This window comes from Sturnira hondurensis, unplaced genomic scaffold, assembly GCF_014824575.4.
Source record: "Sturnira hondurensis isolate 20B ecotype Veracruz unplaced genomic scaffold, ASM1482457v3 Scaffold0022017, whole genome shotgun sequence".
In the NCBI taxonomy this organism is placed as follows: Eukaryota; Metazoa; Chordata; class Mammalia; order Chiroptera; family Phyllostomidae; genus Sturnira; species Sturnira hondurensis.
The window spans coordinates 4,632,722-4,648,656 of NW_028094648.1; the positions used below are offsets into that span (position 1 = coordinate 4,632,722).

Below are 15,935 nucleotides of genomic sequence, written 5' to 3' on the forward strand. Positions count from 1 at the left end.
CACGTTAGCATTCATTAGCTGTTCACTTAAGGGAAAACACCAGCCACAACATTTATTGCCAAAATGCAAAATCTAAAATCAAAACATGAGAACATCAAGGCGAAACAAGGAAGAACAGAGAGAGATAGTACTTCCTATCTCAAAGGTTTGGGCATCGTCTTTGAAATCAGCATCCAGAAGCTTATATATTCCCCTGACCGCCCTATAAAACATAATAAAAAGATGCCTCGTAGAATGAGAGTTCAGGGATGGAAGTAGTCTGCATGTGATTTAGTTCTTTTCCAGAGTGAAGACTAGGACACAAGATGGTTAAGGGGTTTGTTCAGGGGCCAGTTCATGGCCATCCTTGGGGCAGAGGCTGAAAATCCAGGGTTCAATCTCCATAGGCCAGATGAAAGGAGGTCTGACATTAGACCCTGGAATGGCTGTTGTTACCTCATACTGTTAAAGATTATCCTGCAACTCTGACGGTGAGAAAGCTAGTGACATTAAAGGCACACAGTCTAACATCTCCTCTCAGAGGGCAGGCCTTGTTCAGAAGGATAGAATACTGTGACATATTTAAAAATGGTTCTTTTTCTCCAACCATGGACACACAAGGGTTTTTTCCTTTGATATTTATGATGGGAATCTGATCCAGCTTCTAGAGGTAAATTTCACAAGCTTGTGGGGACCCCAGTATGACTGGGTCACTCTAGAGTTTTTAACTCTCAGAGTAGAGCCTGGAGTGGTCTTCATGGAGCCTCCAGCAATTTGTGAATTGCAGCTCTGGTCACCCTACCCTGGCACTGGCTCTCGAGCGTGTTTCCCACTGTGAGTCTCTGCTGTGGTAAATTGTCCTTCTCTGTACTCTGTTGTTGGTTTCTCTCATCTTGGCAGCAGCGGTTTGCCAATGTTCTCATCTCTGTTACGGATCCTAGAAGAACTGTTGATTTTTCAGTCTGTTCAGCTTATTACTTGCTGTTAGAACAGTGGAGGCTTCCAAGCTTCTCATATGCCAGACTGGAAACTGAAAGCCCTCCCCCCCTTTTTTTTTAACATCAAGACAATAGGCTAAAAGTTGGATTTATATAGTATCTGGGCAAAGAGTTACTTCTCTTACAAAATATATCTAGCAAAAAGAGCTTATATATAAAAGACAAATGTCAAAAATTTCAAAAACAAATCCCAACAATGTTCCTCATCTACTATAATAGGCTCCTAAAAGAGAAGCTTTTCCACCCCAGCGGGTGTGGCTCAGAGGACTGGGCACCCCCCTGCAAACTAAAAGGTTGCTGTTTTGACCCCCAGTCAGGGCCCATGTCAGGATGGCAGGACAGATCCTTGGTTGGGGGTGTATGAGAGGCAACTGGTTGATGTATCTGTTGCACATCATTGATGTTTCTCTCATTCTCCCTCCTTTCCCCTTTCTCTAAAAATAAGTAAATAAAATCTTTTTTTAAAGAAGCCTTTCTTAAAATTTTCTAAAGGCTGTTAATTTATATTTTTATGAGGTTTAAAAGTGCTTACTTTTTTTGTCATTGCAGTATCCCAATATTTCTTTCCCTACAGTGTTATACACATTTACTTAAAGAAAAGACACTTGGATTTTTACTTGCAAAGAGAAAAATTTATTAAAATGTTTTAACATAAATCTCATGTCATTGAAAAACTACAAAATAGTTTTTCAGCTGGGATAAATGCTTGCTAATGTTCACTTTAATTCTGTTGCTTAAAACTCAAAATTTTGCCCTGGCTGGTGTGGCTCAGTGGATTGAGTGCTGACCTGTGAACCAAAGGGTCCCCAGCTCAATTCCCAGTCAGGGCACATGCCTGAGCTGTGGGCCAGGTCCCCAGTAGGGAGCACATGAGAGGCAACCACACATTGATGTTTCTCTCCTTTCTCCCTTCCTTCCTCTCTCTATAAAAATAAATAAATAAAATCTTTAAAAGTAATTTAAAGTTTTTAAAAAAGCCTTGAAATTTCTCTAAATACATTATGTTACCAATACTTTTAAAGTTCAAAATCTAAATAAAGAGATGCTCTTAACCAATTAACATTCTCTTTGTATATATGCCATGCATTGAGAAAATAGGAAATGGCTTACTTTTTATTTGAAAGTGTAACTCTTTGGCTTCAAGCCTGCCACTCATCCCTCCCTGATTACATTTGGATTGGGAGCTGCACAGTAGGCCTGGCCTGGTCACTGCATACCTGCTGCCAGGTGTGCAATCAGATCTTTAGCATCTTGCATGGTGGAGGGTATCTCTGAGCCATTCTCAGTCACTTGAGTCCCAAACAAGAACATCTTCCTGTCATTTCCCACTTCAGACAATGCCAAAGCTTCATGGATGTCTGTAATGTGATAGGCTGATTTGAGATCCTTCATCAAGAGTGAAAAAAAAAAGTTGGTTATTTTGCATTTATTGTTCTGAAAAACTCCCCATTCATTTTAATATATAGGATATTGAGACACCACTACTATGGCCCTAGTAGTTATTTAAATAGAAAGCTTTTTAACAGAATTAAACCAGTATTTGAGTTATCATCAAAAATATATATATTTGGAATGAAGTTAAACCAATATAATACCTTAATTGATTTTCTAATTGGTGCAGTCAATCAGCTTATCACTTTTTATATTTTCCTATTTGTTTCCTTGGAATTATATTGAATAGGATCAGAGAAGACAGGAAACTTCCAGTGAAGATGGAGGCATAAGTAAATACAAGCACCTCCTCTCACACAGCCACAGGAAAAATTACAGCTAGACTACAAAACAAATATCACCCAGAATCATCAGAAAAATCAAGCTGTATGGAAGTCTGACAACCAAGGTATTAACGAAGTCACATTCAGCTCTGGCTGGTGTAGCTCAGTGGATTGAGCACTGGCCTGCAAACCAAAGAGTCACTGGTTTGATTCCCAGTCAGGCTGCGTTGCAGGCCAAGTCCCAAGAAGCGGGTGCATGAGAGGCAACCACACATTGATGTTTCTCTCTCTCTTTCTCTCTCTTTCTCCTTCCTTTCCACTCTCTCCAAAGAAAAAAAATAAATAAAATCTTTAAAAAAAAAGAATTCACCATCATCCTGGGTAGGAGAGGGCAGAGTCTCGGAGACAGGGAGACATGCAAAAAGGCAGAGAGACTCCTAATGGACACACCCATTGGTGGTGGATAGAAATTGGGAAGGATACCTTAGGAGCAATGGATCTAGCCTCACATCAGACTACCCAGGCCAGGTTCCAGTGCCAAGAAGATAAGTCTTCATAATTTCTGGCTATAAAAATCAAGGGGGTTGGATAGTGGAAGAAACCAGGATTCTCAGGAGTCTCCTCTTAAAGGGCCTGAAACAGTCTTAGGACTTACACAGACTCACTCCCTCTGGGCTCCAGCCCTGGGGAAGCAGCTGGTAGGACACAGTGGCATGTGGAAATAAAGTATCTGGCATCTGAGAAGTGCTGGGTGACAGCTTTCTCCTGAACAAAACTCCTGGGGCCAGGCAGTGGCATGATCCCCTTTTTGAGCCCTCCCCAACAGAGAGCCACAAAGCAGTGACATCGTATTAGAGACTCCATCAACCTGGAGTTGCCCATCACGTGGGTTGCCCCTCTGATCTCCTAAGACTCCATCCTATCCAACCTACCCATGCACTTTCTACAATACAATACTCTACTAGACAGGGAGTGAGGCAGCTCTATCTGATACATAGAAACAAACACAGGGAGGCTGCCAAAATGAGAAGTCAAAGGAAAATATGACCCAAATGAAAGAACAGAAAAAAAACTCCAGAAAAAGAACTAAACAAAATAGAGATAAGCAATCTATAAGATGCAGAGTTTAAAACATTGGTTATTAGGATGCTCAAGGATCTCTTGGGTACTTCAACACCATTAAAAAGGAAGAAATACAGGCTATGCTAAATTAAATAAAGAAAAATATACAGGGAACCAACAATGGAGGGGATAAAGCTAAGATTTAAACCAATGATTTGGAACAAAAGGAAGAAACAAGAACTCAAAAAAACAAAAAACAAGGATAGGCTAAGGAGCCTCTGGGACAACTTCAAAGGTACCAATATTTGAATTATAGTGGTGCCAGAAGGACAAAAGAAAAAGCAAGAAATTGAAGACTTATTTGAAAAAATAATGAAAGAAAACTTCCCTATTTGGCAAAGGAAATAGACATACAAGTCCAGGAAGCACAGAGAGTCCCAAACAAGTTGGACCCAAAAAGGACCACACCAAGACACATCATATTTAAAATGCCAAATGTTAAAAATAAAGAGAGAAGCTTAAAAGCAGCAAGAGAAAAGCAAATAGTTATCTACAAAGGAGTTCCCATAAGACTGTCAACTCATTTCTCAAAGGAAACTTTCCAAGGTAGAAAGAAATGGCAAGAAGTATTCAAAGTGATGGAAAGCAAGGACCTACAACCAAGATTACCCTATCCAGAAAAACTGTCATTTAGAATTGAAGGGCAGATAAAGTGCTTCTCAGACAATGTAAAACAAAAGGAATACATCATCACCAACTATTATTACATGAAATGTTAAAGGGACTTATTTAAGAAAAAGAAGATCAAAACATCAAAAGAAGATCATGAACATTAAAATGGCAATAAATTCACAACTACCAACAATTGAATCTAAAAAACAAACTAAGCAAACAAGCAGAACAGAAACAGAGTCATAGATATGGAGACCATTTGGAGGGCTATCAGCTGGGAGGGATAAGGGGGAGAATGGGGGAAGAGGTGCAGAAATCGAGAAGTACAAATTGCTGGGTACAAAATAAGATGTTAAGAACAGTATAGGAAATGGAGTAGCCAAGAACTTACATAAAGATGAACTAAGGTGGGGATTGCTGGAGGGAATAAAGGGTACAGGGTGGAGTGGGGAAAGGGGGAAAAACTGGGACAACTGTAATAGCATAATCAATAAAACATATTTTAAAAAAGAAAAGAAAACATGAGTAACACACATCAACCTGTAGATAATCTGTGCTCTGCCAAAGCAAGCGGCTAGAACATTAACCAGAAAGACCCTGCCATGGAGACGGCATGGCTTCAAGTTCCCTTTTAAATTAATTTCAAATTGGAGATGAAGTAGTGATTGAAAGCTCGTGTCTGCAATCGTTTGTAATTATCTATGGCATTCGAACATGGCCATTAACTTATTCGCTTAACACTGACAACTGTTGTGTTTGATCATGTTCTGTACCTCAACAAAAATCTATCTTCTGTATGTCAGAGTTGTGCACTGGTGGGGGATGAATATTTTTTCTTGTGGATGCGTTATTTGGCTATATTAATCTGGGGGGAGTATAGAGGATGGTGTCATTAGAGAGTTAAAGGATATATAAGATAAAACTTAGAAATTGGCTGGTGTGGATCAGTGGATTGAGTGTGGGCCAGTTGGATTCCCAGTCAGGGCACATGCCTGGGTTGCGGGCCAGATCCCCAGTAGGGGGCACACAAGAGGCAACCATACATTGATGTGTCTGTCCCTCTCTTTCTCCCTCCCTTCCCCTTTCTAAAAATAAATAAATAAAATTAATTAATTAATTAATTAAAAAATAAATTAAAAAACCCAGAAGCTTTCTGGTTAATGCCTTGGTTGAACCTGGTGTCCATAATATCTAATAATAATTTGTAGAAGATTTTTTTCCAAGTATATTTCAGGAGAATTCTAGTGGTTGGGAGGCATCGAATTCCTTGTGCCCAGGGTGTTTCCACATGAAGTGGTGAGCATGGGAAGAGTAGCATGATTTTGGATTCTGGATTCTTCTCTCATGCCCTATTAATAAAAACAACAAGCTACCTTGGTAGAGGGGAAAAAGGAATTATATTCAATAGGATCAATTATTTTAAATTTATCCTTAATTGAAATTTCCTTCATTAATTGGTTTTTGTCCATTCATGTTTCATTGATTATAGCATTTGCCATTGTGAATTTTCTTTTGTGGCTGTTATTTCTACTGAACCAAAGAAATTTGGATCAAATTTTGGGAGGGTGGCAGAGAAAGAAGCAGGGGAACACTGGATTTAGAAAATAGAGTTGTAGGAGAAGGAAGCCAAGAAAGGAGGACAGATGGAGGGAAAGAGCGCAAGATGGAGAGAAGGGGGAAGGCTTGAAAGAGGAAAACCCATGAGGAGAGTCAGCAAGAGACAAGATTCAACTGAGACAGAAAGCCTGAGCTCCTGCCGCATGGCAAGGTCAAACCTTCTTAAGGTCAAAACATACTACTTTGCCTCTCACATGTCAATAATTATTTATGCAAATGACCTCTGATAGGCCCCTTTCTAAATACACAGATTTCAGTAATAATTTTTAAGTCCTTTGTGAAAGTTTTAGCATTTTCACTTTTAAACTGCATTTGTAATCAGCTTTTTGGTTTTTCACGGTGTTCTCCCTAAGCTTCAGGGGATCGTTTTTAAATCTCTAGAAGTAATCCAACATGTGTTATTTTTTCTTCTTTCAATATGAACCAATCAGATTCCATCACTGGGAGCCTGTGAGGCTTTTCCTGATATGTTATACTTGGTATCTGGCTGGAGTTGATTACAGCTCTGGACACCGGTCACCCCAATGTATTGTCTCCCTGACTCCTGAATTAATTTAGGCTTAGAGCCTGCAGTGACTTTTGTAACAGTGTTCATGGATCCAGTGTTAATGGACGATGTCTCAAGTTAATAAATTCACGGATGGAATTGGAGAGAAAATAAATAGGAAAAGGAGGGTGTTGGATAGGAGGAGGGGCTCCTTGTAATGACAAAAGTTGAACAGGGATAATTCTGCTATGAACTTGGGTGTACAAATATCTGTTTGAGTCCCTGCTTTCAATTTTTTTCAATTGGTGAATCATATGGAAATTGTATTTTTAATTTGTTAAGGAACCGCCATACTGTTTCCCATAGCAGCTAGACCATTTTGCACCCCCACCAGCAGTGCACATCATTCCACTTCTCCATGGATGTTTAACATTTTTAATGTATGTGTATGAAGTAAACTCAGATCTGCTCCAATTGATCTAAAACAGTTTCTTTAAAAGTGGCAGACACAAATACTTTGTTGAAATCGACAATCAGTTAATGCTTATTGAAGTAAATGTAACACATATCTGTCAGATTCCTACTATGCCCAAGGCAGTTACAAGATATTATAAGGGACAGAAAGATAAATAAATACCAGTCTCTACTCTCAAGGTGTTTATAATCCAGTAGATCTAATAAATATAAATTGAACTGATTATACAGCATATTGTTTAATATCTACTTGTTAAAAGTAGGTATTTCTATTTCTTGTGTTAATGATAAAACTATGGAGTACAAATTATATTTGTACAGGTTTTTACCTGTTTGTTTGCAAACACAACCAGAGGGATGATTGGGTTTGTCTCAATTAGTCGATGAAGGTGTTTCTTGGCTTCAGGTAATCTGTTGTGATCTGCTGAATCCACCACAAAGATCAGCAGTATTCCCCTGGACATGTATGTTTCCCAGTAGGAACGGAAAGGCTCGCTGCCACCAACTACCAAGAGGAGTAGGAAAAGAAGAAACACCAACAACGTCACAGGTGCACCCACCAAGGGGGTGGGGGAGGCCCATTTACAAACTTCTGAACACCAGACAGGTGACTTGTCCAATAGATTGAACTTACTGGTTACGTTCAAATTTTATGCGTCTTTGCAAATTTTTTTCTCCTCAATCCTGCTAATAATTGACAAAGATATATTGAAATCCCTCACTGCAGTTGTAGATCTGTGCATTTCTCCCCTAGTTGGGTCTGGCCTCCCTTCCTCCCTTCTTCCTTTTCATTTTTTATATTTTGAAGCTATTTTTAAGCTATCTATTTTGTCAAAATAATTATTTGTTCTATAACTTCTGGGCAAATTGAAACCTCAATTCCTAATAATGCTTTTTCTTAAAGATTCACTTTTAGGTTTACTAATTTCTCTGCCCACCATTTTCTCTTCTTAACTGTAGAAAAGCAAAATTAAAAAGGTGATTGCAGTAATCTAAATAGGAGATGATGGAGGTTCTGATTCAAATAGGGGTAGACGGAAAGGATGAAACTGCTGAATTCCAGATTGGTTTTAGAGGTAGAAAAATTCACAGTGTTTTACTGGAGGTGGGGATATAGAAGGAGGAAACAAGGGTGACTCCTGGTTTTCTGTCTTGAGCAACTTGATGGGTATTGACCAGTGGATTATAAGGAAAGGAACTGATGTGGAGATAAATCAAGCATTTTGTTTCATCCATGTTAGGTCCAAGAGGAGAATTAGATAACCAGGTGGAGAAGTCAGGTGACATTTGGATATGTTTGGGCTGGATAGATAAATTCGGGAGTAGCATGCAGATGGTACTTAATGCCAGGAGGATGGATGAAATCCTCCAAGGAAAGAAGCGAACAGAGAAGACGGGAGGAACTGGTGAATCTGTGGGGAACGGCAATATTTAGAGTGGTGGTGTCTCCAGAATTCCTACAGAGTAGGCGCTTCTGGACTGCCTTCTGTTTATAAGATGGAATTTGGGGTTTGTCTGTGGGTACAGAGGCAGAGAAGGAAGATGACTTTATTTACTTAGATTGCATATTTATTTGGGGTAGTAAGGGAGGAGGGAGGCTGTTATAGAAGGGAATATAAAGCCTTCTCCTCAACTCCCTTTATTACCACTGCTGTAAAAAGGAGACAATAAAAAGAACATAGTGATTTCCTCCACAGTGCACCCTAGTATTAAACTACACATGCTTTCTAAATATCTAGGAAAGTCTGACCCAGTGTTACTTTTTGCAAGGACCCAATGTTGTTAATGTTAAGTCCTGCTCAAGGTATAACAAAGTGAGGCTATCATGTAACTAATGAGGAAGAGGGCTTACTCTCCAGGAAGTCCATCTGGCTGTCTTCCGTGCTGATACACACTTCATTGAAACCTTGGGTGGGTGCCTTGCTGTGCTGGACTCTGTTTAAAGCTAGAGAGTGGAGAACACTGGTCTTTCCTGCTCCATCCAGGCCCAACACTAAAATATGATTATTTTTCTCCTGTGAAACAAAAGATAAATCAATAATCCTATGCTATCAGGGCCATGTGTTCCTGGTCCTTGGCAGTGTGTGCCTGCCTGTGGTAAGACCCAATAATACTTGTGGGATTGTAAACCAAAATAAAACTTCACAAAACATTTCATTGGTCTAGAACAAAATGTACCAAACAACTCATATCTTATGAGTTATGTGATGTTAATTGAACATTCCTTCTCCATCTCTCAACTCCTGTTCGACCTATCAAATAAATATAATACACATCATGTATATATGTCTATATATACATATATCTACATATCCAGATACATATATATACAGAGATCTACAGGTATATCTATATAGTTATATATATATATATATCTAAATATATATAGATATATACACATTATATATATATATATATATATATATATATATATATATCAAGATTTTTGAAAGGCACCAGAGACCACAGGGCCACAGGGCAATTTTCAGATTTCAATTTGCTTCTTGAGTTCATGTCCATTGGAGAGTGCCCCAGATTCAGTTTGTTGTCTGGGACCTTGGTACCTACATGGTATTGACTACGCTATTTCAGTACTGACTACGCCATTCAGTATATAAGCATCTAAGGTCTCATTAATCAGTCTTGTCTTCCCAACTAGATCATTAGATTAAAACGCAAGATTCCCCTTTTATACTCTTAAATATAAGTATCACAATTAAATGAAAGGCCAAGATTACAGAAATTGTTAAACCAGTTCCAACCACAAAAGAGCATTTATTTTTTATTTTTAAAAAGATTCTATTTATTTAGTTTTAGAGAAAGGGGAAGGGAGGGAGAAAGAGAGGGACAGAAACATCAATGTGCGGTTGCCTCTTGTGTGCCTCCCACCAAGGACATGACCTGCAACCCAGGCATATGCCCTGACTGAGAATCGAACTGGCGACCCTTTGGTTTGCAGCCTGCACTCAATCCACTGAGCCACACCAACCAGGGTCTATCTTATTTTTTTATCATTTACACTATCATAAATGTCCCCCATTACCCACCCCCCCAACTTTGCCCACCTCCACCCAGACCCTGCCATCCCACTCCGCAGGGTTTCATCACCCTGTTGTTTGTGTCCATGGGTCATGCATATATGTTCTTTGGCTACTCTCTTCGCCTTCTTTATCCAGTCCCCGCCCCCCAAACCCTTCCTTCTGAGATCTGTCAGTCTGTTTCATGCAACTATGCCTCTCTGGTTTTCTTTGTCAGTTTATTTTGTTCAGTAGATTCCACATATGAGTGAGATCTTGTGGTATCTGTCTTTCTCTGATTGGCTTATCTCACTTAATGTGATAATTTCCAGGCAAACAAACATTTATTTTAAAATCTGATGTTAAAGCCTTTTGAATTAAATGTAAAACTTTAGATAGAAACATTCCACCAACATACCAGCCTTAGGAATTTTTATGACAAATGAGAAACAATAAGAGCAGGCTGGTATGAAGAAAGAAATAGAAAGTTTAGGGTGCACAGACGAGCATCCTAATAGCCCTAAGTAATAAATGAGCAACAATATGGCCAGACCGCTCATAGAAAGTTAATTGTTTCCCAAATAGCCTACTAAAGGGGTTTCTCACGCACAACACACTAGGTTTAAAAATAACAATTATCTTATATATCTTTCTTCTTGAACACTAAATGGTGACATGAGCTTTAGACTGGATTTCTGGTTTAAAAAAAATGTGATCCAGGACTTCCGCCAAGATGGAGGCATAGGTGGAAACACTGTGCCTTCTCCCACAACCAAGTTTGAATACAACAAAGGTTTGGAGAACTAGGACACACCCAAAGACCAGAAAACGGAATTATACGGAAGTCCGACAACTACGAACCTTTCAACGGGGATGGTAAGAGAGGCGGAGCCAGCAGTGGAGCAGGGTCGAGCAGGACAGATCCCCCGACCTACGTGCGCAGGCAGACCAGAACGAGTTGGGGTGTGGGGCAGACTGACCGCTGTCGCACATTCTCGCACAGTGAGATGGACCATGCAGGCCCCAGGGGGCGAACTCAGTGGTGGAGGGCTGACGGCGGTGGCACACTCACGTGCAGTGGAACGAAACGCATGGGCTTGGTGACGGTGGTGGCTGCGGTGCTGGTGGGGGCCGCGGCGGCAGGCGGCAGAAAGAAGCCATTGTCCCTCTTTGACCCCGCCCCCACATACAACGTCACAACCCAGAGACTTAGTTGCCCTGCTCTAGTGAACACTTTAGGGCTCCGATCCTGCTATGGAACAGGCATGAACAGCCCAAAAGATGGCGCAAGAAGAATTCAAAGTCCCAGAGCCAATAACTCTAAGCAACCGAGAGATTGCCAGCCTCTCAGAAGCACAATTCAAGACACTATTTATCAGGATGCTCACAGAACTGGTAGATTATAGTCACAAATTAGAGGAACATATGAAGGCTAAACTAATTGAAATGAAGGGAGATGTCCAGGAAACCAATAGTGACGGAAAGGAAACGGGGACTCAAATCAATGGAATGGACCAGAAGGAAGAACAAAACATCCCACCAGAAAGGAATGAAGAAATGAGAATTCAAAAAAATGAGGAGAGGCTTAGGAACCTCCAGGACATCTTTAAACGTTCCAACATCCGGATTATAGGGGTACCAGAAGGGGGAAAGAAACAGCCACGAGTGGAAAACGTATTTGAACAAATAATAAAGGAGAACTTCCCCAGTCTGGCAAAGGAAATAGACTTCCAGGAAATCCAGGAAGCTCAGAGAGTGCCAAAGAAGTTGGACCCAAGAAGGAACACACCAAGGCACATCATAATTACATTAGCCAAGACCAAAATGAAGGAGAGAATCCTAGAAGCAGCAAGGGATAAGGGGACAGTCACCTACAAAGGAGTACCCATCAGACTGTCAGCGGATTTCTCAAAAGAGACCTTACAGGCAAGAAGGGGCTGGAAAGAAGTATTCCAAGTCATGAAATCCAAAGACCTACAGCCAAGATTGCTTTATCCAGCAAAACTTTCATTTAGAATGGAAGGACAGATAAAGTGCTTCTCAGATAAGGTCAAGTTCAAGGAGTTCATCATCACCAAGCCCTTATTATATGAAATGCTAAAGGGATCTATATAAGAAAAAGAAGATGAAAAATATGAACAGTGAAAGGACAGCAAACACACAGTTATTGCAACCACACCTAAAACAAAAGCAAACCAAGAGGACAGCTAGATCAGGAGTGGAACCATAGAAATGAAGAACACATGGAGGGTTAGAAACAGGGGGGTGGGAGGGGGAGAAGGGGGGAGAAGGCACAGAAAATAGCATAGACGGTAGGTAGAAAATAGATAGGGGGGAGGGTGAGAATAGTGGGGGAAATATAGAATCTAAAGAACTTGAGACACGTGGTTATAAACTAAGGGGGGGAGAATGGTGGGGGAGGGAGTGTGCGGGTGGAGGGGAATGAAGGGGGGAATAGACAACTGTAATGGTATAATCAATAAAATATATTTAAAAAATGTGATCCAAACAGCATTAGAATGTCTAGCCTACCTCTTTTTTAAAAAATAAGATCTATGTGCAAGTAAAATGTCTTAAGATCTGATCCAATACATACTTATGTAGAGAGCATGTTTTATGAAGACTGTCTAGAGAGTAAAAGAATTTGAAAAAGTATGTTTTTACAGTGAATTCTTGATGGCTTTTATAGCAAATGGTATTTCCATAAATGTTTCCCATCTCTCTCACAACCTCCTTTCCATTGCCTCCCACCTGCATCTACATGTTACTTACAATGCCATCCTGGGATGGTAAGGAGGAGTGACTTGATGTACAAAGAAAACGTTGAATACTTTAAAGCAAAGCTGGCACCAAGAAATGGCTGCAGGGTGTGGATTGTGCCCCCCTCGTTAACTCCACCCATGGCCCTACTCAGGCTACCCCAATATTTCATCCATTCCAGATCAAATTTTGTTCACATTTTAATGTGTCTAAAATGAGGATTTTACAATGCATGATACATCTTACTTTGGTTGGAAACATTTTTTTTCTTCTTTTCTTTCTCAGTGGTATCCAAAATCATGGCCTCTTAGATCGTGCGAAATATTGAGTAAAAATAGTTCCTGCCCTGGCCAGTGTGGCTCAGCTGGTTGGGCATGTCCCACAAAGCAAAGGGTCATGGGTCTGGCTCCTGGTTGGGCACATGTCTGGGCTGTGGGTTCAGTCCCCATTTGGGGTGCCTATGAGAGGCAACAGATTGTACAAAAGGCACCTGATTGATGTTTCTGTCACATTGATACTTCTCTCCCTCTCTTTCTCCTTCCCTTCTCCCCTAAAAAGAAACAAAATCTTAAACAAACAACACGAGTTCCCTACTCCCTTTCCAACCGCATTGCTCACCCTAAGTTCACCTATCTAGAAATTTTGCAGGCCCCGATGCTTCATATTTTGCTTACTTTTTAGTCTAAAACACATGCTTGCCTCCTGTTCATAATCTCCTAAGGAAATCTGGGATTACTGGAAAGCGAGAGTACAGACACAAACTGTGACTCCAAACTCAACTGTTCCATGTCAAAAATTATTCCTTTAACTAAACGTGGATCTAGGTAGTCTGTGTTTCTCCAGAGGTCGAATCTACCTTAATAATCTACCTTTCTGGTTCTACCATTGTTTAGAACCAGAAAGTAGCTCTGAGCCCAGGAACTCCAGGAGCGCAGAGCCCACTCAGCTGATCCAAACAATGCCTGGTTTTACTTTCCTCCCCCAACCCAGCCCCAATTTTTAAATTGTGTTAAAATACACATAACAAGATTTATCATCTTAACCACTTCTAAGGGTATACAGTTCAGTGGTATGAAATCCATTCTTTCATAATGTGGTGCAAACATCACCAGCATCCATCTCCAGAACTCTTTTCATCTTGTCAAATGAACTCTGTACCCATTAAATACTAACTCCTCTCCCCCTTTCTCCAGGCGCTGGAAACCTCCATTCTACTCTGTCGCTCCGGTTTTGCTCACTCTAGGCATCTCATACAAATGGACTCACAGGCGTTTGTCTTTTTGTGACTACAATGCCTGGCCTGCGAGAGCTCACTCAAACCTTTGTGACCCTTCTGGACGCTGGAGGTCTGAAAACTATGGAGGCAGTAACCGCGACGGCTGCAGAAAAGGTCCAGACCACTCAAAACCACATTCGGCACACATTAAGGAACCCTGCACCTTCCACCGAAGAACTTATTTTCAACAGAAAGGGCTCGGGTTGAGGGCCTGTGTGCAGCGAGGGCTCAGGGCGGGGTTTCGTGGTGTGGGCGGTCTGCGACCTAGTTCTGAGTGCTGGACAGAGATGGAGCCGGAGACCGGCCATAACCTGCGCCTCTTCAACACGAGAGACCTGAGGGGGATTAAGGGTGACGGGCAGGCGGTCAGAGAGAAGGGTCCGGCAATCGGTCAATCATTCGTTGGAAGCTTGACACGTTCCCTTCCACCCACAGATAAAAAGCCCCCCGAAAGAGACCTAACTCGCTCCGGCCGGGGCCTGGGACGTAACAGAGCTGGCACTCACGCCTGAAGTCCGGACAATGGCCTTGGCGAGAGGTCCGGGGCACCAGTCTCTTACCGGCAGTTCCAGGAGAGGCTTTGCCAAGACGCTGTTGTTCTCCTTCTCTTTCTCTTCTTTTCCCTTAAATTGTTCCTTCTCTTTCTCCTTTTCCTCTTCCTTCCCTTTCTCATTCCCCTTCTCCTCCTTCCTTTTGTCTTTTTCCTCCTTTCCTCTTCCCCGAATTTTCTCTTTCTCTGGTTCCTTTCCCTTCTCTTTCTTTTTCACTTTCCCTCTCTCCATCTTCACAGCTCCTGTTTCCTTCCCTCCTGCGTGCCCTGCACGCTGGAGCAGCCGCCCTGGGTCCCGGCTGGTGTGGCCCCTGCGTGGTACCCCTTCGTGAGACCCAGGCAGGGACGTAGACAGACCCACGTGGCGCAGACCTCACTCAGTGGCCGACGCCAGCCCTACGGCGTGTAGGTTGCCACCGGGCATCTCTTGCTAGCGCGCTCCCAGGGCTGCGAGCTGCCCATTCACCAGACCTGAGGGCGGAAGGCGGAGTGACCACGGTAAGGCAGGGGTGCTAGAGGCAGGGTGGAGCCCAGACAAAGGGAAGCTGAAAGCCCAGCGCGGCAGCGTGGCACACCGTCGGTGCAGGAAAAAGTGCCCCCAGGTGCCGCTTCGGGAAGACGTAGTAGTATGGCGTGACTTCCTTGTGCTAGGACGGACTTCCACACAAGACCAGATCTAAGCATCTCCCCTCTACCGAATCATCCCCACGCCCACTCAAGCTCCCTGGACTCCCACTGAGAGAACCCCGAAGGGTCACAATACTGGGCATCGCCAAAGGACCCCCACGCCCCCCCGCCAGTAATCACAAGCCCTGAAAGTGAAGTTGGGTACCGCCCCGCCTACCAGCCAGTGTCGGCTGGTAGTGTCTCTAGACTGTACAGAACGCTTAGGAGAAAACAGTAAAGGAACCTCAATGGTCCCCTCATTTTAAACTCTTAGAGTTTACTTAAGAAATTTCTCAATTAGTCACTGGTTCCATTCCCAGTCATTGTACATGCCTGGGTTGCAGGCCAGGTCTCCAGTGAGGAGGGCACAAGAGGCAACCATACATTGATGTTTCTCTCCCTCTTCCCCTAAATATAAATCAATCTTTACAAAATTTTTCTCAATTAAATTAGTGCTCTGCCAGGATCATGGCTACTAGTAATGCAGGGTATTAAAAAAACTAAAGAAAAATCACTTGTTGCCCCTAATGGTCTAATATACAAATCAGGAAACCCACAGGGCTTTTCAAAGGTTATGTAACATTGCTTAAACTGGTAAGTATATGGATGGTTTTTTAATTTTGTTAAATTGTACCTTAGTATATTCAGAAACAAAATTATCT

The 15,935-nt window shown here is 41.8% G+C and overlaps 1 protein-coding gene across 1 annotated transcript; it reads right to left on the minus strand.

The window, feature by feature from the left end:
• Nucleotides 1-1,916: 1,916 nt before the first annotated feature.
• ARL9 (ARF like GTPase 9) lies at nucleotides 1,917-15,140 on the minus strand. The gene is made up of 4 exons (XM_037034233.1): nucleotides 14,618-15,140; nucleotides 8,857-9,019; nucleotides 7,334-7,509; nucleotides 1,917-2,363 (listed from the first exon to the last, which is right to left on the minus strand). Exons 1-4 carry the CDS (start codon nucleotides 14,837-14,839, stop codon nucleotides 2,184-2,186), a joined length of 741 nt encoding a protein of 246 aa, XP_036890128.1. The 5' UTR covers nucleotides 14,840-15,140; the 3' UTR covers nucleotides 1,917-2,183.
• Nucleotides 15,141-15,935: the final 795 nt, after the last annotated feature.

Coding starts and splice junctions, on each gene's coding strand:
- ARL9 (XM_037034233.1), bottom strand. CDS start 14,839: ATGGAGAGAGGGAAAGTGAAAAAGAAAGAGAAGGGAAAGGAACCAGAG. Junction 9,020..14,617: donor AGCCTCTCCTGGAACTGCCG/GTAAGAGACTGG, acceptor TTTGTTTCACAG/GAGAAAAATAATCATATTTT. Junction 2,364..7,333: donor TTGTGTTTGCAAACAAACAG/GTAAAAACCTGT, acceptor CTCTTGATGAAG/GATCTCAAATCAGCCTATCA.